Here is a 20,775-nt window from a genome sequence, read left to right on the forward strand (position 1 = left end):
TATACTTGAATGGGGACAGACTGAAATCTCTAAAACTGTTTGCCAAAATTACATTTACATCACATATTTCCATGAATCATATGATTATACCATATCTATATAAGTTTACTATAACAGGATATACAGTATATATACACACAGTATTTCTGTTTATTATAAGACAAATGAGTACTAAATTCATACAAATTACTACTATATCACATTGATTTTCTGTGTGACAGTGGTGAATTATCAATATTTCAAATGCATGTACACATATACTATACATGCTATTTCTTACTCAAGGTGGCACTGATGTGTCAGTGATTGGCTTGATTTACATTTGACATTGCTATTTGACAAAGATGCAATACGGAAGTAAACTATAGAAAGTGAAATACATGAACAGTATGATTTAGCTATTGTCATTTGTGTGCACTACTGAAATTATATAAGTTGTGCACCTATTTAGAATGAAAAAGTGCCTGAGAAAATACATATGTGTAGCATATGTTTAGATTATGTGTTGTGTAGCTCCATACGTTTGACAGCCAGTTGCAACTCATGATATTTCAGTGGAAGTAATTTGTGGAAGTAATGAATCTTGTTCTATATTTGTTGCATCATCTCTTTGATACATTAAAAATGGTGGTGGAGTGGTGGCGTAGTGGGCTAAAGCACAAAACTTGTAAGCAGAAGGTTTCCGGTTTGATCCCCACAGCCACCACCATTGTGTCCTTGAGCAAGGTACTTAACTCCAGGTTGCTCTGGGGGATTCTCTTTGTAATAAGTGCACTGTAAGTCGCTTTGGATAAAAGCATCTGCCAAATACTTCAATGAAAAAGAAAACGTCAAAATATATCCAAATATTCTATTATTTTCTAGTTGTCTTTTACTAAAGGGTGGGACTTCCATTCCTGATGGTTCTTTTTTTCAGCTATGTTCAATTCCTTTCTTAATTTGGGTTACACTTTTGGATAGGTAGGATTATGCACTCCACGTGCGTGTCCTGTAATTAAATTCCTTTTAATCAACAACCTTTTAGTGCTGCGGGTTTTCTACCTGTAGAGCAAATCCCAGCGGTGCGGAGAAAAAGATAGAGAGAAGTATCACGGGTGAGATGAAAGTAGATGGTAATCTTTGTAAACAGAGCAGGGAAGAGAGAGTGTGTGTAAGAGAGATGTAAGTCTTGGTTATCTGTCAGTTTTCTGCTAAAATGGAATTGATCGTCCTTAAATCTTAGCTTGCTGTGCTTTTAAACAAACTCTGCAAAAGCATCCACACTACACCTCTCATGAATAAAAAAGAGAACATTTACTCCAAAAAAAGATGACAGCCCCATTAGTATCTTTATTTTGTGGCTTTCCAGGGCTCTACCCCAGGGGATTTGGATTGAACAGCGCAGCTCATAAAAAAATTAATAAAAAAAAAACATGGCCTCATTTATGGCTTGCAATCTTTCATCCCCACTGTGGCTAAGCCACTGCAAGCCGAGCTTGGATTAGCGACATATCCTGTCTGTTCAGGGATACCATTGAGGGGGTAATTTAGGAAACACAAAAAGACAACAATACATCTCTCTTTCACTCACTCACCCCCACTTCAAAATGCTTTAGCGCCCTTGTTTATGCACAGCAAACAGATTCATCTGTTCTTTTCTTTGCTGTTGGTATTGTTGGAGGTGGTAGGCTGGACATGTCCGGGTGCTTGGTTGTTCTTTTATTTTTATTTTACTGTTTTATGAACCACGAAACTAGCACAGGAAGCAGGAAGTTTAGTGTTTGCACCTACCCGTTAGCTAACATGCTAGTGAATGCATAATAGGCTGCAAATCCTTAACAAGCACTTAATAAAAAAAAAAAAAATACATTTAGATAAATACATTTGCAGATGTATGCAAATTGTTTCGCTTCCAAACTCATGCACTATCAGTCTGAAGTTTATTATATATATATGCTTAATTAGTTATGTAGACATTTACAAATTGTGCCTACAATACAGATGACAGTTATTTGGCCAGGGGCCTGGGTAGCTCAGCAAGTAAATACGCTGACTACCACACCTGGAGATGTGAGTTTGAATCCAGGGCATGCTGAATGACTCCAGTCAGGCTTCCTAAGCAACCAATTGGCACAATTGCTAGGGTGGGTAGAGTCACATTGGGTTAACCTCCACGTGGTCGCTATAATGTAGTTCTCACTTTCGGTGGGCCGCAAGGCGAGTTGTGCATGGATGCCGCAGAGAATAGCATGAGCCTCCACATGCGCCGTCTCCGCGGTAACCTGCTCATAAGCCACATGATAAGACCCTGATTGATGGTCTCAGATACAGAGGCAACTGAGATTTGTTCTCCGCCACCCGGATTGAGGCGAGTCACTGCACCACCACAAGGACCTAGAGCACATTGGGAATTGGGCATACCAAATTTGGGAGAAAAGGGGAGAAAAAAAAAAAAAATGTATTTGGCCAGAGTTAGAGTTTGCCCGGAGCAGCCAACAATTGTTTAAAAAGCATTCCCCTATGCACCTTATGAAGCTGTTGAAAGTAAGGTAGGCCTGGCTATTTTACAGAGGCCAAAATATAAGATAGTTTAATTTGTTTAACATTTTTGTCACTGCATATTTCCCATACTTCCATTTTTGTAATTCCATTGTTGTGATGACTTAACTATTATTTCAAATTGTGAAGAATAGCAATCATGAGCAAATGTGTCCAAGTGTTTGACGGGTCATGTTAATGATTCTCTTAGTAACAGATTTGAATGCTTATAATAAGGAGTGGTGGTGGTGTAGTTGTCTTAACCACATAACTGGTAAACTGGTAATCAGAAGGTCACTGGTTTGATCCCCACAGCCACCACCATTGTGTCCTTGAGCAAGGCACTTAACTCCAGGTTGCTCCAGGGGGATTGTCCCTGTAATAAGGGATCTGTAAGTCGCTTTGGAAAAAAGCGTCTGCCAAATGCATAAATGTAAATGTAAATTTTCAAATTAATGTAGTGTAGAAGGTTTATGCAATTACTTTGCATAAAATAGATATAGGGATTAACACTTAAATATAAATATACAGACTAAACAAACATAGCATTTCCCAGAACAATAATTCTTGGGTATTTTCTTGTCCCTTTTTTCTCTTTCTTTAAATTAGAACGTTTTCCATTTAGACTCTGCCGGCTTAATTTATTTAGGTCTGGCTGGGGATTCCCAACCTGGGCTCACTGAGGGAATAACACAATCCCTTGCTGAGCTTGGCCTGACTCGAGTGATAATTTTTCAATGTTCTATACTCAAAAATGATTTACCTCCGCTCAAACAGCCGCTGGCTGGCTCCGAGCCAAAACACAAAGACCAGATTGATCACTCAAGCACACACACTATCTACCTCTGAGATAGCACTCAGTCTCACACACTTTCTGGACATGTTCTCTCTCTTCACTCTCTGGATGTCCTCACCCTCTTTCTTTTTTTAATTTCCATCTCATTTTCTGATTTTTGGCTCTCTGATTTTCACCTCCGTCTCATCCTCCTCCTCCCTCCCTCTCTCCTTCTGTCTCGCCATATTTTTTTGTTTCCCTCTCACTCGCTTAACATTTGATGTAATTTAGTGCTTTTTATTTTCCTTCCGCCTTTTCCTTTGTCCCTCTTTTTCTTGATTTCTTATGCTGTCAGTTCTCTGTTCTGCCTGTTTGTATTTTTCAAAGTTGCGTTTTTTAGCATCTCAGGCTATTCCAAAGAAAATACCACCAAAAATAATTGTAAGTATATTTTATATAATTTCAGTTATTACAGTAAAATTACTGTATCATTGCTATTATTCATCGAAAAGTGTAAAAAAAAAAAAAAATAGGAAGCGTCAAAATTATTTCTGAGGTAATTGATAACGTGCTATAAATTGGCCAATAGACATTAAATTGTAAATAACCTGGGTAATTCTTTTTAGATGCCTGTTTCTGTTAAATTTAATTAGTTTTATCATGAGCACACAAACTAATTGAAATAGGCACAAATTATCACATATGCATAACATAGCATAAATGCCTTGTTATTTATTACACAAATGTTAACCAGTCCCTGGTTTGGATGTACCATGTGAAAACTGCTCCCGAATCCAAATCGAGTCATCAAAACCAACCCTCTGTATATAATAAGCATGACTGGACCAGTTTAGTAGTTAGATTTCAGTCTGACTAAGCAATAATTAATCTTTTAAAATGTAATGTAAAAGGTTTAGTTCAACTGAACATACCAGTCCATTTTTTTGGGAAATCGAACTAACAGACTTAGATAATTCTATTGTAGCTCCGCTTTGTTCAGCATGCATACATGTTAATCGGGCCACAATTGGCCTTTAACTTATGATCATGCGTTGGAAAACAGAGGTGCCACGCAACATGCATTTAGTCGAATGCAACACAAAGCGGAGTAGAAAAGGATAGCAACATCTATCATGGTGAATTGGGAAATTAAAATTTTTGGACAGATCAGCAGTCTGTAAGACTTCACACCTGTAACACATTGATGTACCTCTAATTCTTTATTCTTTCTTTATTCTGTCTATTGACTAATCCTCTTATTTGCCATAGTAACACCTATGTCACCCAAAACCCATCTTTGCAGTAGCATAAAATATCTTTATTTAAAAATGAGTGAAAAAACTAAATCATGATCTTACTGGACTATTTTCGGCTCAATTCGACTGGACTAAATTCCATCATAAAATACAGTACAATAAAAGAGGGTTACAGGTGCATATTATGGCTAAGGTTATGGCCATGAATGCAGAATGTAAACATTACAATTTACACATTATCGTCTGCAAATATCTTTCAATTTTCATTGAGTGGTTCTAGCTTTTTTTACTATCTCATGTGGATTCCACACATACAATGCGGCAAAAGCATGAAATTTATAGAATATGGAGCCTGAAGCAAATTATTTCATCGAGTGACAGTTGAAAAACTGTTTAAGCATACAGACAACAAACCTATAAAAATACCAGCGATATTGACAAACCATATATTATCTTAACTGTCTATTTATTTACAACATCTTTCTTCAGTTTGAACATTATTATTATGCTTTACATAGAGTTTAAGAGGATAATATCCTTAAAAATTTAAGCCGCTATTTGAAGCATAGCAGATGCTTCATAAGCATGAAGCATAGCATGTATAGTTAAACAATCCAGGAGCAAATTGCATCATCTTCTGCCTTCAGAAATCACCATAAGCACAAACGTACATTTGATCTTCACCAAAATCAATGTGTAAAAATGTGAGAAATGCACATGGCTGTAGTGTTCTATGTTGTTGTGCCTGTTGTGTGCATCCCGCTGTTGAGAAGCTAGTTAGCTGACTTCTTCGACACGCTTATATGGCCCAAAAGGTCAACCGGAAAACAGTCTACGTCACTTCCTCAGCTGACATCTTTCATTCAGCGATTCGATTAAGCATAGTATACTTGGACAGAGCGATGTAGATTGTCACTCGACTATGCAAAAAACACACAGCAGCTTGATTATAAATGCCCATGTAAATGTACTTAATGTTTCAGATCTCATTTACACCACTTGAATATGCAACACAGTGGCTCAATGACAGAACGGTGTTGAGAGCTACACTTTATTATGATGAGGCTATATTTTACTGTACCAGCTCAATGAACACAGCCAAAGCTGCCCTGAGGTGATTTCTGTATTGACATAATGCTCCAATTTTACACATATCAGACAGTGTTCTATCATGTACACTTCGTTTTAATGAGGGATAATGTTACAGAATGACTGAAGCCTCAGGTCATACAGTAAGCGCTTGAAGGAAGTGTTAGTAATGAAGGTGAAAAGAGAGCCTCTTCTTCTGCTGCTCAGAACAAAGACTTATCCATACCATTCTATCTAATTATTCCAGTGAAAGAGGTTCAGTTTGTGAGGAACTATTACTGCCAGGTTCTATACATTAAAATTGTATGTGTCTTATATGTGTTGACAGAGATTTCTGATTTGTACATAGGATTTGACGTACAGTACATACCTCCTCAGCTCCAAATGACAAGAAGAGATTAAGGTGAATAGAAGTAAATATAAAGAATGATTATTCAAATGAAATATTTGTTTAAGGGGATGGACATGTCTCTCAGGGAGAGTCTTGCTTGATGCAATTTTATATATATATATATATATATATATATATATATATATATATATATATATATATTACACAATTAAGATATATATAATTAAGAGATAATTAATTTTTTGTCTTAATTTTATATATTTGATAGAGGAGACCTTGGTTAGTTGTCACAAGGGAAATATTTCAGTAATATCTCAGTCAAAATTAAAATCACAAAAAGATGTTTTTCTCTAGCAGTAATGACTAGTTCTTTTATATATATATATATATATATATATATATATATATATATATTGTATGTTGTATTTACTTTTTTTTATTATTGTGGCCAGTTTTATAACTGTTTTGTTGAAATGCCTACAATAGGCTGTTTAATGGCTTCATTGTAAAACTTTACACAAAATGTCAACATATTTTCAATGAAATGTGTCTATGGCAATAACGTTGAAAAGTTCAATTGCCTTTTTGAAGCCAAAACTTTAAAGGGTCATTTTTAACACAGATATGTACATGTTGTACATCATTGAAAACAGTTCTAGCACTCATTATATGTATTGTTAATGGTAAAGTGGTTATTTTTTCTTTTCTTTTTTTAGCCATTTCATTCTTGTGATTAGTTGTGATTAATAACATAGTACACGAATTCTGATAATTTTTCCACATTATTCATGAGATGCAACATTTCCATCCAATTACTGTGCTGCCTCATGCATGAGCTTGCATCACATTATGCAAAAGTTACTGGTATTTACGTTTACATTTTGCAGATGCTTTTATCCAAAGCGACTTACAAATGAGGAACATAGGAAGCAATTTGTCATACAAATTTGAACAACATCTACAGTGTTTTTCTGCCAAGCTTTTTAGTAGTATAGGTGCTAGTGCAGAAGAAAGAGACAGAGAAGTGTGTGTATATATATATAATGATATATATATATATATAAGTAAGTTAAGTTATAATAAGTTAAGTTCAACAGTAAGTGCAACTAGTGTGGATTGGTTTAGTGCTAGCGGAACAGACGTGTTTTCAGTTGGTTCTTGAATGTTGAGATGATATCAGGAGATCATGTGAAGGTTGGAAGCTCATTAGACCACATTGGAACAGAGAAAGTGAACAATCGTGAAATAGACTTTGAGCCTCTTTGTGATGGGACCACCAGGCACTGCTCATTCGTAAACCGCAGAGAGCGAGCTGGAGCATAGACCTGGAGAAGTGGATTGAAGTATGAGAGCGCGGTTCCATTGGCTGTCCTGAAGGCCAGAGTCAAAGCCTTGAATTTGATGCAGGCAGCTACAGGTAGCCAGTAAACTACATGGTTTACCAGCACTCCATTGTCTAGACCAAGGGTTTCCAAACTATGGCCCGTGGGCCATCTGCGGCCCACCGAATGATCTGGTATGGCCCGCAAGGGATTTAAGAATCTTTTTTTTATTATTATTACAACAGTGTGGCCAGCGACACCTTATTTTGTTTTGCATCTGGCTCCGAGTAGAAAACATTTATTATGGTTCTCAGTATTATGCCACAAACACTGTAAATATATTTTAACTTGTATTAAACCCAAAACATTCCTAGTAAAAATAAATATCTATGAATTAATTTTAGGTCTATTGTGTGTGAGAGTGAGTGAATTGTTGTGCTTGACCCCCTTCCGTACTTCCCCCCCCTTCCCACCCACTACCCGCTTACCTTTTTACATATCTTTCATGACTTTTTTAAATCTGAGGTGTGAGTGACTGGTGCTTAACTAGGGGAGGTTCATGACACTCTAAGACATGTGCCTATACAGAAATTAACTTTCAAAAATGAGGAAAAAAGTAAAACATTTAGACCTTAAGAAATATCCATAAGAGTAAAAAGCTTGAGAACTTGTCTCCTCTATATATGCAGTACTTTTTTATTATAATTTCAACCTACACATTCGTTATCTTAAGAAATGAGCCATTGTGGATCAGTAGATTAACTTTCCAACTTTCTCTCATTTCTGGCTTTCTTTTGTTTTCACACTGTTTCTTTAATCCGTGGGAAAGAACCTTAAGACCTCTGGTTACTCTACTGCCAGCATGTATCCATACAGTATGTCTTTAGTTATTTAAGGAAATCCTGTTCACATGTCTTGTACTGTTGTACTTGTGTCTATGGTTACATGAGTGAGTTCTTATTACAGCTCTGCCAAGTTTATAAACAGTAAGGTAAAGAATTAGGTTAGGACCCTCTCATATTAGGATAGGAACGCTGAAAGAGACATGGAATACTTAAGCCAACGAAACACTACACAACTTGCAGTCGGCGCACCATCTGCTGGCGCGCACATTACTTGACTGGGTGTATCAATATATATATATATATATATATATATATATATATATATATAAGTTTTGGGTGATCAAATCACAAGTAGACTCGGTCACCTCTTTTGACTACTTGTGTTCTGATTTCGAAGGGAGAGTCTCTGATTTTATGACGGGATGTATCAATCATTACATCAGTGTAAAACAAGAAAAAAATCTTAATAAACCGGTACACTGTTTCTCTTAATTATACTTACATTTAATCTAATCACCAACATTTCAGAATTCTTATTTTACCGGAATCTCTGTACAAACTTTCAGATGTGTGTGCTTCTCATCTGTGCTACTGCATATTGGTATCAGGTACATTGAAGAAGATCCGTGAAGTTCTTGTGCATGTGAAAGTATTCTCTTTTTTACATTTTATTTCCTTTTAAATCTGTATGCAACGACGGATTAAACAGACTGCCCAAAACGTATCTTAAAGATACAATCCTGAAACTCATTCACAAACTCACGTGCATAGCAATGGTAGAGTTTAGTGATACCATGTCAACAAACAACATGAAAGACCAAAAAAGCAGCTGGAAATAATGATGAGACATTTGATGATTGGAGAAATTTTGTGTAGGTGTAAGTTTTATTTTAATTTACATTTTTTGTCTCTTGCTTCTCAGTGCATTGCATTCTCGCTGTATTTCTTTGGCTTTTGCTCATTACTGGTCTCTCGCTCGTCGGGATAGTGCACACACCTGATGACTCAGGTTTGAAATCAGTCATAGCATCCGCGACTAGTCTGGACAAGTCACAGATGTGTGCACACTACAGCACACGACGAGACTTTTCATTGCAGACCTGTCACCGACTTGTTCGCCGACCAGTCGCCGACTCAAAATATCAAAAGAGACAAGCTTGAGTCGTGTAGTGTGCACTAGGATTTAGAGTACTTGTATGAGTCTCACCACTTGAGAAATCAAAAACATTCACAGACTCTTACTGTAAAGTGAACTGTTGTCTAGTAAGTGGAGTGAGATGCAGAAAACTCTCTATGTCATACGGGTTTCCGCTATCAACCCTTTGACCTCGCTCTAAATCATCTTGTCCAGTGGATGTGGGTAAAGAATGACATCATGTCTCAGTGCCCATGAAGTAATGTCATAATGCACTAATTACAGGAAGAATGGGATTAAATTAAGCCATGATTGGCACATTACTTGCCACAGTAGCTGATGTTCAGAGAGTTAATGTACCTTCATTATACACACCATCATTGATATAAGATACTGGATGGATGTGGCTCTGAATTGTCAATATATTGAGTTGTCAATATGTGTTATTTCTCATTGAGCGTTATAATAATCATATTAATTTATAATTTTTTTATACTAACTAAAGCTCAATTGCTAGGCACTGAAAACGTTTGCTATTATTATTTAACACTGATCCTGAAGCAGTTTATGCTTTATCTTTAGATTTAGATATCGTTTTTTTACCCAATATTAATCAGGTAACCCATAGCAGCCATAAAAGCATCAAAAGCAGATTTGTTTGCTGTAAACAACCTGCTGGTTTTACAGTGATGGATGGTGGTTGGAGAATATGGGTAAGGAAACATGGATAATGTAGTCTTATATCACCCCTTGTGATCTGATCCATAGTGTCCGGAGCTTTGTTATTATTGCAGTGAAGAGAAAGAAAAAAGACCTTGTTACTAAAAAGGAAAATGTCAGGGATGGTAAATAGGGGCAACATGGCAATTAGCTACAAAGGCTATCTGGATGAAGAGAGAGACAGACAAATCCTTACAAACAAGCTAATGGCTCTGTCTACAGGCTAATGACTCAGTCAGCTTGAGGAATTCCTCTTTTTAATTTGACCAGAGCTGAAAGGGAGAAAAGGCAGCCTGCAAAGATTATTGACAACGAGCCAAATGGTTTGGCTTGGACAACAGTAGAACGTCTACACACACTGGAGTCCATTCTGGTTCCAACAAAAGCTCAAAGAACCTTTTATGTGGCTTGACAACCATGTATCCCATTTATTTTAGTAATTTGTACAAGTTCTCCATGCTTTTCTAAGGGAGCATTGGAGAAGAAGACTGATTGATCTTGGACCTGTCAGTCCAGCTCTTGTCTTTCACTGATTCTGTGTACTGGGACAAAAATAACCAATTAATTATTTTTGGATTGTCACCTATGTTTTGGTGCAACCTCTTCCATTTTCTCACAAAATGTGTGTGTTACCATTGTATCACTCAATATACAATGATACAAAAATAATTTGTTCTTTCATGCTATTATAAACATCTGCAAATGTACTGTAGGTCAGTTGTTCTCAACCAGGAGGGCGGGACCCACTAGGGGGCCTCAGCAAACATCCAAGGGGGCGTCAAGATGTCTTGAAATTGTTTAAAATAAGTTATATTGAAATATAATATATATAAATATATATATTTTTTTGACTTCATTTACATGCTGAAATGAATGCTTAAGGCTTACAACATATCAACTGAGAATTCTTGAAACGTTTGAATCTATTTACACTTCTAGATTCTGGGGTTTCAGAAATTGTCTTGGACAATGGGGTGCCTCTGATTCAAAAACCACTGCTGTATGTTACTGAAGACAGACACAGTTGGTCGAAAGATCATCAGCTGAAATCTATGGTTACCGAAATTCAGACTACTGCCCAAGTGGTCGAAGCTGGAAATGTTTTTTTTTAACATGGGGGGGACATGTGTTTGGTCCAGTTTTCATGGTGAAATGTGCACAGAGTAGTGCAAAATGCGAGCTGTAAAATTATAAAAAAAATTATGTTATACAGTCAACAGGAACGCATATTTTACTAACCATAGCCTCTAACCCAACCCCCAACCATAAATCCTGAAATGTAATATTAGAAAGTAAATGCATCCTCCAAATCATGCTAACCATTGATTAGGGGAACACCATTACATCCTGGATTCAACGGGACCAGAAACGTGTCTCTGAAGCTGCTAACGCAAAGTGCTGTCAGTTGCACCACAGGAAAAGGTAAACACCTTTGAATTGATGCAAAAATGTCTAATGGGAGATGGCTTTGTCAGTAGGCAGATCATTCAGCTGCATAATGTCGACTTCCCGTGTGATCATGTTGTAAAATTAGGGTAATTATCAACAACTCCTAAACAATTTCTTTACCATTTTGGTGTCAGAGTTTAAATATCACAGAACAGTTGAAGTTACTTTTAAACATATGGACTAAGGACAGGTGGTTTAGTGAATGATAATAATTTTGATACAATAAACAGAAAACAATACATTTTGATTTAGAACATTCTAGTGATCTTCTTTGATTCATTTCAAAGTAGAATTGCTGCAGTTTTGTTGCTCAAAACTAATGACTACTTTTGGCGATCGTCTCTCAAACCATAGAGCGTCTCTCCAGCAAGATGGATTTTCTCTTAAAAGAGGTTTCAGAGTGCGTAATTCCAGTCATTTTTTTCTGTGCACCTACAGAGCTTTGATTGCACCCGTCTCTTGGTAAGCAGTGGGCGGTAGTGGGAGTCTGAGTTCTGTTGAGATATAGGGCAGTGTGTGAGGGGGTAGTGAGTGTGCCACCGTACAGACCGCTGGAAAATTAGTCTCCCTCACCCTCGCAATGTGCTCAAACATTCTCTCTCTGTCTCTCTCCTGCTCTTCAGCTCAAATGATCAGTTTAAGGAATAGATCTCTCTCACAAAAAGCTTAGACTTGTTCCAGCTGCTTGCTTTTCCCCTGTCTTGCCCTTTCCCACAGGCCAAGGACATCTCTAAGCACTGTATGTGTCTGGAATACTATTTTAATGTGGTGGTTGCCCACAATGTGGTTTTGTATGTTTGATTTTGAATGCACCTGAACACACACTACACCACACCTAACATACGCTGTGTGCTTTTTTCACATTTGCGATAATTATTAGCTTCATCCCACCCATCAGAGCAATTATGTTTGTGACAATGCAAACACTTAATGAGATTTTCAGCACACATTGAGACACAGGTGCAGGACGTGGACAAACACAGGATGTGGATTTTTAGGTGCCTCGTTGTACGTGCCATGGCACTTTCCATGAACACTAGAGGCACTACAACAACAATGGCTGCACCCGAAAGCTAAGGCAGCTGTCTTGCTGCCTAATCAGTTAAAGGCTTAACCAACAGTGCTTTGTTTGAATGGACCTCTTAAGGAAACTGGTCTCAGTTTGCACAGTTTGAAAGGTACCTTATTTTCATCCTCCTATGGCAGCTATTGTGTTTTTCATGTCACATTTGCTCTTTATGACAGTCTCTGTTAGGTTTATGTTTAATTTATAGGTTAGGCAAAAGGTAGGTTTTGCTGATATAAACCATTAACCTTTGGCCACATCCACACTAATACATTTTACTGTAATACGCATGTTTTTCTCTTTGTTTTGGCTTTCCGTACACACTAAGACAGCATTTTTGACAGAGAATACTGAGCTTTTCGAAAACGCTTTCCCAAGTGGATACATTTGAAAATGTAGTCTTCGCGATGATGTGCAGATGGGGAAAACAGAGATATCTGAAAACTTTGACGTATTTGTTGTCATGTGGCGCACTTATTTGATTCAAAATTCCTTTGAAAACGAGGACAATTGCGTTTCGCTGGTTTCAGTTTTGACGACCAACATTTGGAAAATGCTTGAAAACTGCAGTGTGGACAGAGAGCGTTTTACACAGTACCACACTGGAGACTTTCCCACTTTAAAGCTGTCACAATATGTGTAATGATCGATGTAATATAATTTAGCAAAACTTTTGCCACAGTCACATAATTTTCATGAGATGGAATTTACATTTGAAGGAGGGACTCAAGTCATATTTAAGCTCTTAAATATGATGTAGTGGTGAGGTCTTTTGATTTATACCAGAAAGCAACTACCTAGAATACCATAGCAACCACCAAGCAATGCTCTAGCAACCACAAAACAATGCCACAAAACCTCTGCAAACATAAAACAATGCCCTGGAAACAACATGTTTTTTTCATCCAAAAATGTCAGTATATTTCTTTATTTCTCCTTTTTTCACATGCTTTGTCCAATCTCCAGGATACACATAAAAAAATACTCACTCCCTTCCCCACATACATTTACAAAACACTTAAAGGCAAAATAGCCTACACACACACACACACACACACACACACACACACACACAAACACACACACACATGGAGAGATAGACAAACAGACAGTCATGCAGCACATACTAAGCAAATCTGTTGGAAGTCTGGGGTAGAATAAAAAAAAGAGACCTTCACACATGAAGAATTCATGCAGTTTGGGGCATGTGTGTGTGTAAGGGTGAGTAAGATAGAGCGAGAGAGAGAGAGATTTTTCTGGCCATGGGGAGTGAAAGGGGCTGGGCTGTTTAAAGAAAGAGACAGAGAGAGACAGGCAGAGAGGAAGCATGCATGTGTGTACGAGGTGTTTGAGCGCAGGATAGCTCCCAGCGCTCCTTCGGCAGCGAGAGCCGAATCCAGACTGCTGGATTTCAGCCCCTCTCCTCGGTAAGACACACAAAAAGAGTGGACAAGGACAAAAAGGATCAGGATACATGACAGAGGATGTAAGCTAAAAGAAAGAGAGTCTTCCAAGGAGAGAGAGTTAAAGAAGAAGGCAGAGAGAAGTCCTTGTATGGTTGAATGCACACTGGATGGCGCATGAGAAATAAATGAAGAAAAGCTCAGATGAGTCAGATGTCCTGGAGATAATAGAATGACTTCAATCACCCATTGACTGACTTTTCGAGAGGACATGATCTTAGACTGCAGATTTTGAGATGTTTGTGAATGAGAATGGGCTGTGACTACAGGAGAGGGGCTTACTTTTCACATCCATACCCTTGCATCTACTTTTTTAAGAGTTTGTTTTTGCATCTTTCCTTCTTGATGGCAAAATGTGAATATGGACAGATGGACAGAACCGTTTTCTTGCGTCTCGTCTGCCTTGATCTGGCTATGAGTTGTGATTACATTAGATGATGGATTGGAAAGAAGTGTAAGTACTTTGAAAGCATTTTTAAGCTCTGTGTGCGGTGGATTGATTTAAGAGGGTGGGTGACCCATGCTCACTTTTGTAATGTCTTTGAAGGTGTCAATTGCAACACACCTGTCTTAATGCTAAAAATCTTGCTCTGTCCCCTGAGCTCACCTGACAAATATACAAAGGTAGCTATCTTGAATTGTTTATACATTCTTGGAATATGGATCGGTCCTTGACTGTGGAACTTGTCAAAGCATGTATGTTTAGTAAAGTGTGTGTGTTGCAGGGAGTTTGATCAGGTGGACAAGTAGCATAAAGTGCAAGCATAAATATATGTTCTTTATGGCTGCCATTCATGAACTGAGCCAGATTGTTTGCGGGGGAGATGGGGAGAGAGAGAGTGAGAGAGAGAGAGAGAAAGGGGGAAAGAGAGCATGTGTGCTTCAACAAGCAATTAATTTGAGCATTAGTGTACAGGTGTGTATGCTGGGCATGTTTAAGCTGTGATTGTGGAATCATGAAGTGCTTTAGTTGCTGTACAAGCATTTAATCTCAAACCAGCTTATTGGTTACATTTATTTGGGTGTTCCCCCTATATAAAATGATTGTGTTTGTGTAGTTATTGTAGGAACATTAATTCTGCATTCATGAATTGTAAAACGTCCTGGTCTTTTTCTTATTTAATCAAACAAGATAAATTTACATGAAAAGCCAAATTGTGAGAAATTAAGACTTGCTTTAGAGAATGCATTTTAAATACTAATGCATTTTGACTTTTTGTTTTTCACTAGCAGCCTTTTTTTTTTTTTTTTTTTAAGCTCACTATTTATTTATTTATTTTCTACCTTTTTAATCTCACAATCTATTTATTTATTTTATTTAAAAAAAAATTTTTTTTCATGAATTCTTATTTTTTTTTACCCTCATTATTATTTTTTCAAAAAGCTATTTTTTATGTGACTAAAGTGATTGATATTGAGTAATTTTCCTATATATTTATTCCTAAAGATGATTGTCACAAGAAAAAATGTTTTTCTGCTAAATATTTTGTCACTTTTTTCATGGTACATCACACACACACACACACACACACACACACACACACACACACACACACACACACACACACACACACTCCTGCTCTGTCTGTCGCTTCATTCTCTCTGTCTCTCACACATACTGCTTTCTCAGTGCAGTGCTCGTAGATTTCCTCGATCTCCTCCTTCTGTTTGTACACATACAGACACGCGCACAGACATGCACGCACACACACGCATCCTCTAGGGGGCCGTCAGTTCCCTGGGGAGGGGCTCCTCCTGTATTCCTCCTGGATGTGATAATTATTTCATCAGCGAGCTGCCTGTTCTGTGATTGTGCTCTTGGGCTTGACGCTGGGGGCCGGACGGACTGAGTGGGAAAGAGATAGAAGGCGAGGGGTGGGGCTGAGAAACGGGGACAGAGAAAAGAAGGGTGGGGTTGTCACTTCTAAAGGTATGGAATAATGCAGTGAGGGGTAGAGAAAGAAAGGGTGTACTGACAGACATTCTGGGACACACACGCTGCATGACCAAAGGGCTAGTGGCTAGACTAATGAGTAGGGATTGCTCACCTTAGGAGAGAAATGAAAGACAGACATTTACAGTCAAAATTACACAGCATAGTTGGTCACCAGCATTTCTGTCTCTTGTATTCTGGTATGCTGGTATCTCCACTAGGTGTCTTAGCTTAACCAGCAATACTTCTGTGCTCAACCTGCATGGGTTTGCAAACCCACCATCAAGTCCAGAACCAAACCACAATTAACCAGAATACCAAAATGGAAATAAACGCTGGTATAAACTGGTCTTTTCAGCAGGGGTTCTTCTTGACTTTTCCTGACACTATACAGACTTAATATTGGCAAACTATAGTTTTGGCAAGTCGTTTAGGACATCTGCTTTGTGCATGACACAAGTAATTTTTCCAACAATTGTTTACCAACAGATTCATTTCTTTTAATTGACTATATCACAATTCCAATAGATCAGAAATGTACATACACTAAGTTAACTGTGCCTTTAAGCAGCTTGGGAAATTCCAGAAAATGATGTCAAGCCTTTAGACAATTAGCCAATTAGCTTCTGATGTGCTCTGAATTGGAGGTGTACCTGTGGATGTATTTTAAGGCCTACCTTCAAACTAAATGAGTCTTAGCTTGACATCATGTGAAAATCAAAATAAATCAGCCAAGACTTCAGAAAAAAAAATTGGACCTCCACAAGTCTGGTTCATCCTTCGGAGCAATTTCCAAATGCCTGAAGGTTCCACGTTCATCTGTAAACACAACAGTACACAAATATAAACCCCAAGGGACCATGCGGCCATCATACCACTCAGGAAGGAGACACATTCTGTCTCCAAAAGATGAATGTAGTTTAGACTGAAAAGTGCAAATCAATCCCAGAACAACAGCAAAGGACTTTGTGAAGACACTGGAGGAAACAGGTAGACAAGTATCTATATCCACAGTAAAATAAGTCCTATATTGACATAACCTGAAAGGCTGCTCATCAAGGAAGAAGCCACTGCTTCAAAACCACCATAGAAAATCCAGACAACAGTTTACAAGTGCACATGGGGACAAATATATAATTTTTTTAAGCAGTTCCTCTCAGGTTTGGCAATAATGTCCATTATTGTGTTTGGAGGAATAAGGTTGAGGCTTTTGAGCCAAAGAACACCATCCCAACCATGAAGCATGGGGGTGGGAGCATCATGTTGTGGAGGTGATTTGCTGCAGGAGGGACTGGTGCACTTCACAAAATAGATGGCATCATGAGGAAGGAAAATTTTGTATATTGAAGCAACATCTCAAGACATCAGCCAAGAAATTAAAGCTCAGTCACAAATGGGTCTTCCAAATGGACAACGACCCCAAGCATACCTCCAAAGATGTGTTAAAATGGCTTAAGGACAACAAAGTCAATGTATTGGAGTGGTATCTCAAAGCCCTGATTTTGGGGAGAACTAAAAAGCATGTGCGAGCAGGAAGGCCTACAAACCTGACTCAGTTACACCAGTTCAGTCTGGAGGAATGGGCCAAAATTCCAGCAACTCTTTGTGAGAAGTTTGTGGAGGGCTACCCAAAACGCTTGACCCAAGTTAAACAATATAAAGACAATGCTACCAAAACTAACAAGGTGTATGTAAACTTCTGACCCACTGGGAATGTGATGAAAGAAGTAAAAGCTGAAATAAATAATTCTCTCTACAATTATTCTGACATTTTATATTCTTAAAATAAAGTAGTGATCCTAACTGACCTAAAACAGGGGAATATTTTCTATGATTAAATGTCAGGAATTGTGAAAAACTGAGTTTAAATGTATTTGGCTAAGGTGCATGTAAACTTCTGACTTCAATTGTATATCATCTGATTTGAACTAATCATAAGAGATTACTAGCACTGAATTTTCCATAACTCCTTACTTCCATTATTCCAAATCCAAATATACTCAAACTGTGCCAAGATACTAAAGTCTTCAATCAAAAGTCAGAGACTTTAAAGTAAACTTAAAAATGTCCAGCCTGATCTCATGATATTTACTCGAGAATGGCAGTATTTTTGCAGACCAATAGTGTCTTAAAAGATAAACGAGAGGTGAACAAAACAGAGATCCTTACTCTAAACCAACACCTAAACCTAACAGATAGTGTTAAAAAAATTTAAAAGAGTGGTAAACAAAACTGACATCCTTACCCTTAACCAAAACCTAAACCTAACCGATAGTGTTTTAAATTCAATTTCGACATTAAAAGCACATTTACTGAAGCAACCACATAATTTCTAGTTGCTTCTGTGGCACTTTTGCTTCACTTTCTTAGGTCCAATATCCAACACTCTATCAGTTGAATTAGAGCGGAAGCTAATCATATTGGAATATTTGTGTAAATGTAGTTGGGTTTGTAATACAAGCATTAAAATTTATAATTTTTCTAATTATATGGTAGAGGAAATGTGTTTCGAAATCATAAAATAGCAGGGTGTGAATAATGAAGCAAAAAATACGTGTTTAGTCGCTGCCGGCCGCCTGATATGGGGGAGCCGCTACCCGGGGCAGAGGGGCGTTCCATCCACCAGGGGTTGGAGGACTTGCTTCAGGGGTCTGCCCGGGGAGGAGCAGCTGTTGTCCGCCAGAGGGTGGATTAGTGATCGAGGACCAGGCGATGGCGTGTCTGGAAACTGGCGAGCAAGTTTTTTTTCTCTTTCTCCTCTCTCTCTCTCTCTCTCTCTCTCTCTCTCTATCTCACTGTCTTTCCGCATTGCCCTTGCGATTTTCCTCTCCTCTTTTTAGTTTTTCCCTCCCCTTGTCCCCAGCCCCAGAGAGGCAGGGAAAAGCCTGCTGGCAGGTGGGGCCAGAGGAAATTCATCCCAATAGAACAGCTTTAATTTTCCTCTTAATGTGAACTAAGACCCAAAATTACTTTTTCACATCTCTCTCTCCCTATTTCTCTTTCCCCTCGTTTTCCACTCTTGGCACATGGTTGCTCCTCTCATGCTGTTCTTTCACTGAACAATTGTGAAATTCAATCTGAAGTTATTGGTATAGCTTGCTGGGAAGGTAGCTGTTACTTGGGTTATGGTCTTTACCACTCTATCTATCTGCTGTCCAGTAGTGACATCTCACAAGGATTTTCAGATTCATTTCAGGGCTGTAGATGGGTCATTGTTAAGTCAGACTAAGCAAATGGCTGATGTAAGGGCTAACTATGGGGCCAGCCCCATTAGCCTCAGTTTCACATTTAAGACATCATTTTTCAAGGGTTTCTGAGCACAGTGTGCCTATTTAGATGTGAAATAGATAGGGGGAAGGCTGCCTGTGGTGAAACAGTGAAGGGGAGCCAGGTCTGTGTTTACTTTGGCAATGTGATAGGGGGCTTTTGACCTTTCGGTTTTGGTTTTGTAGTGCTCAGTTTTAAATGTCAAGCTATACCATTAAATCAATCAGCCAAATGTCCAAATTGATTTGAGTGTGTACACCCCTCTGCCTTATTGAAAAAGATTATTCACAAAATATGCAGCGCTCCTTGGAAATCCCTTTTATCTGTAGAATCAAAGAAATTTGGCTTGCTTTTGATGGAACCCCCTTTGAGGGACTGAATTTGGGAGATTTTGCACTATGAACAATATAATGCATAGAATATTTAACTGTTTATATTTCAAAAGAGCAAGGCAATCTTGTTTTGCAATGTTCATTTGAAGTACAAGGAAGCAATATAGATATTGAACAATAGTTTATCTGTTTCTCAAAGTAATGCACATTTTCTCATACTCAATACTTTGAGTGTATTTGAGTATAGTATATGCTCATAATCAGTGTCTGATTTTTGTCTATTGTCTCAGGGCTGCTGAGAAGCTGAATCTGTCGTCCAAAAGGAAGAAACAGCAGCCACCACTGGTGTACCCCCAGGAAACTTCCATCTACCCTACTAACTTTAGTGCTGTCCTCCAGTTCTCCCCTCCACCTGCTCCACCATGTCTGCTCAGGGCGGGGTCAAAGGCCAAGGAGAATCCTGGCATTGGCAAGGTCAGACACACTCTTGTTTTGATGTAAAAAATGTATAAGCATCCTTTAATCTATATAAATATACATGAGAAGTGAAATTGTGGAAGATAATATTTTTTTCAAATTCAATATAAGTTTATTTTTCTTACTGCATTGGCTTTTTTTTTCTCGTTTTATACATAAACCTCACTAAACGTGAGATGTATGCTTAAATTGTTTTTTTTTAAAATAGGGTAATAAAATAAACATAATTCAAGATATTTTCTCTGAAATCAAGCCTTGATGTCACATACAATTTTGCCCCTCAAGTAAATCATGTTGTTAAAAAAAAAACATAAAAACTGATTGTGAAAATTATTATTTTTTATTTATTTAATTACATTTTTTTGTTTGGTTTAGTGCCAAAGAAGTGCTGGTCTAATTTGTAGACCAGCATTGTCATAATGTTAACCAGCATGAAATTAACTGGTGAAGCTGGTCAACCAGTACTTTCTTTCTGACGAAACTAGTTGACCAATGGAATTGTGCAGGTTAAGATAGATTAATTAATTAGGGACACCAGTGACCCATGTTGTGAACAGTATCCAACTCTCAACATATTCAAAAATGCAACAGATGTTTTTAAGAGGGATATGATGAAAAATATCTTGAAAATATATGCTACAAACTTTGCATTCAAAACAGAATGCTCGCTAGCCATTATCTGGCAGTACTTAAATGGAAAGCCACTGGTTATGTTGCTCTTGGTGAACAGATTGTGTGCTTGGGATCTCAGATTGTGATCCAAGCCAAGTCTAGCGA

The 20,775-nt window shown here is 37.9% G+C and overlaps 1 protein-coding gene across 1 annotated transcript in view; it reads left to right on the forward strand.

The window, feature by feature from the left end:
- Nucleotides 1-20,775, forward strand: part of LOC127656626 (kinesin-like protein KIF26A) — a 167,393-nt gene that overhangs the window by 119,402 nt on the left and 27,216 nt on the right. The window contains exon 5 of the mRNA XM_052145040.1: nucleotides 19,812-19,995. Within this exon, the coding sequence (XP_052001000.1) occupies nucleotides 19,812-19,995 (184 nt within the window). The remainder of the gene's footprint in view (nucleotides 1-19,811; nucleotides 19,996-20,775) is intronic.

Source organism: Xyrauchen texanus, chromosome 16 (genome assembly GCF_025860055.1).
Source record: "Xyrauchen texanus isolate HMW12.3.18 chromosome 16, RBS_HiC_50CHRs, whole genome shotgun sequence".
Classification (NCBI taxonomy): domain Eukaryota; kingdom Metazoa; phylum Chordata; class Actinopteri; order Cypriniformes; family Catostomidae; genus Xyrauchen; species Xyrauchen texanus.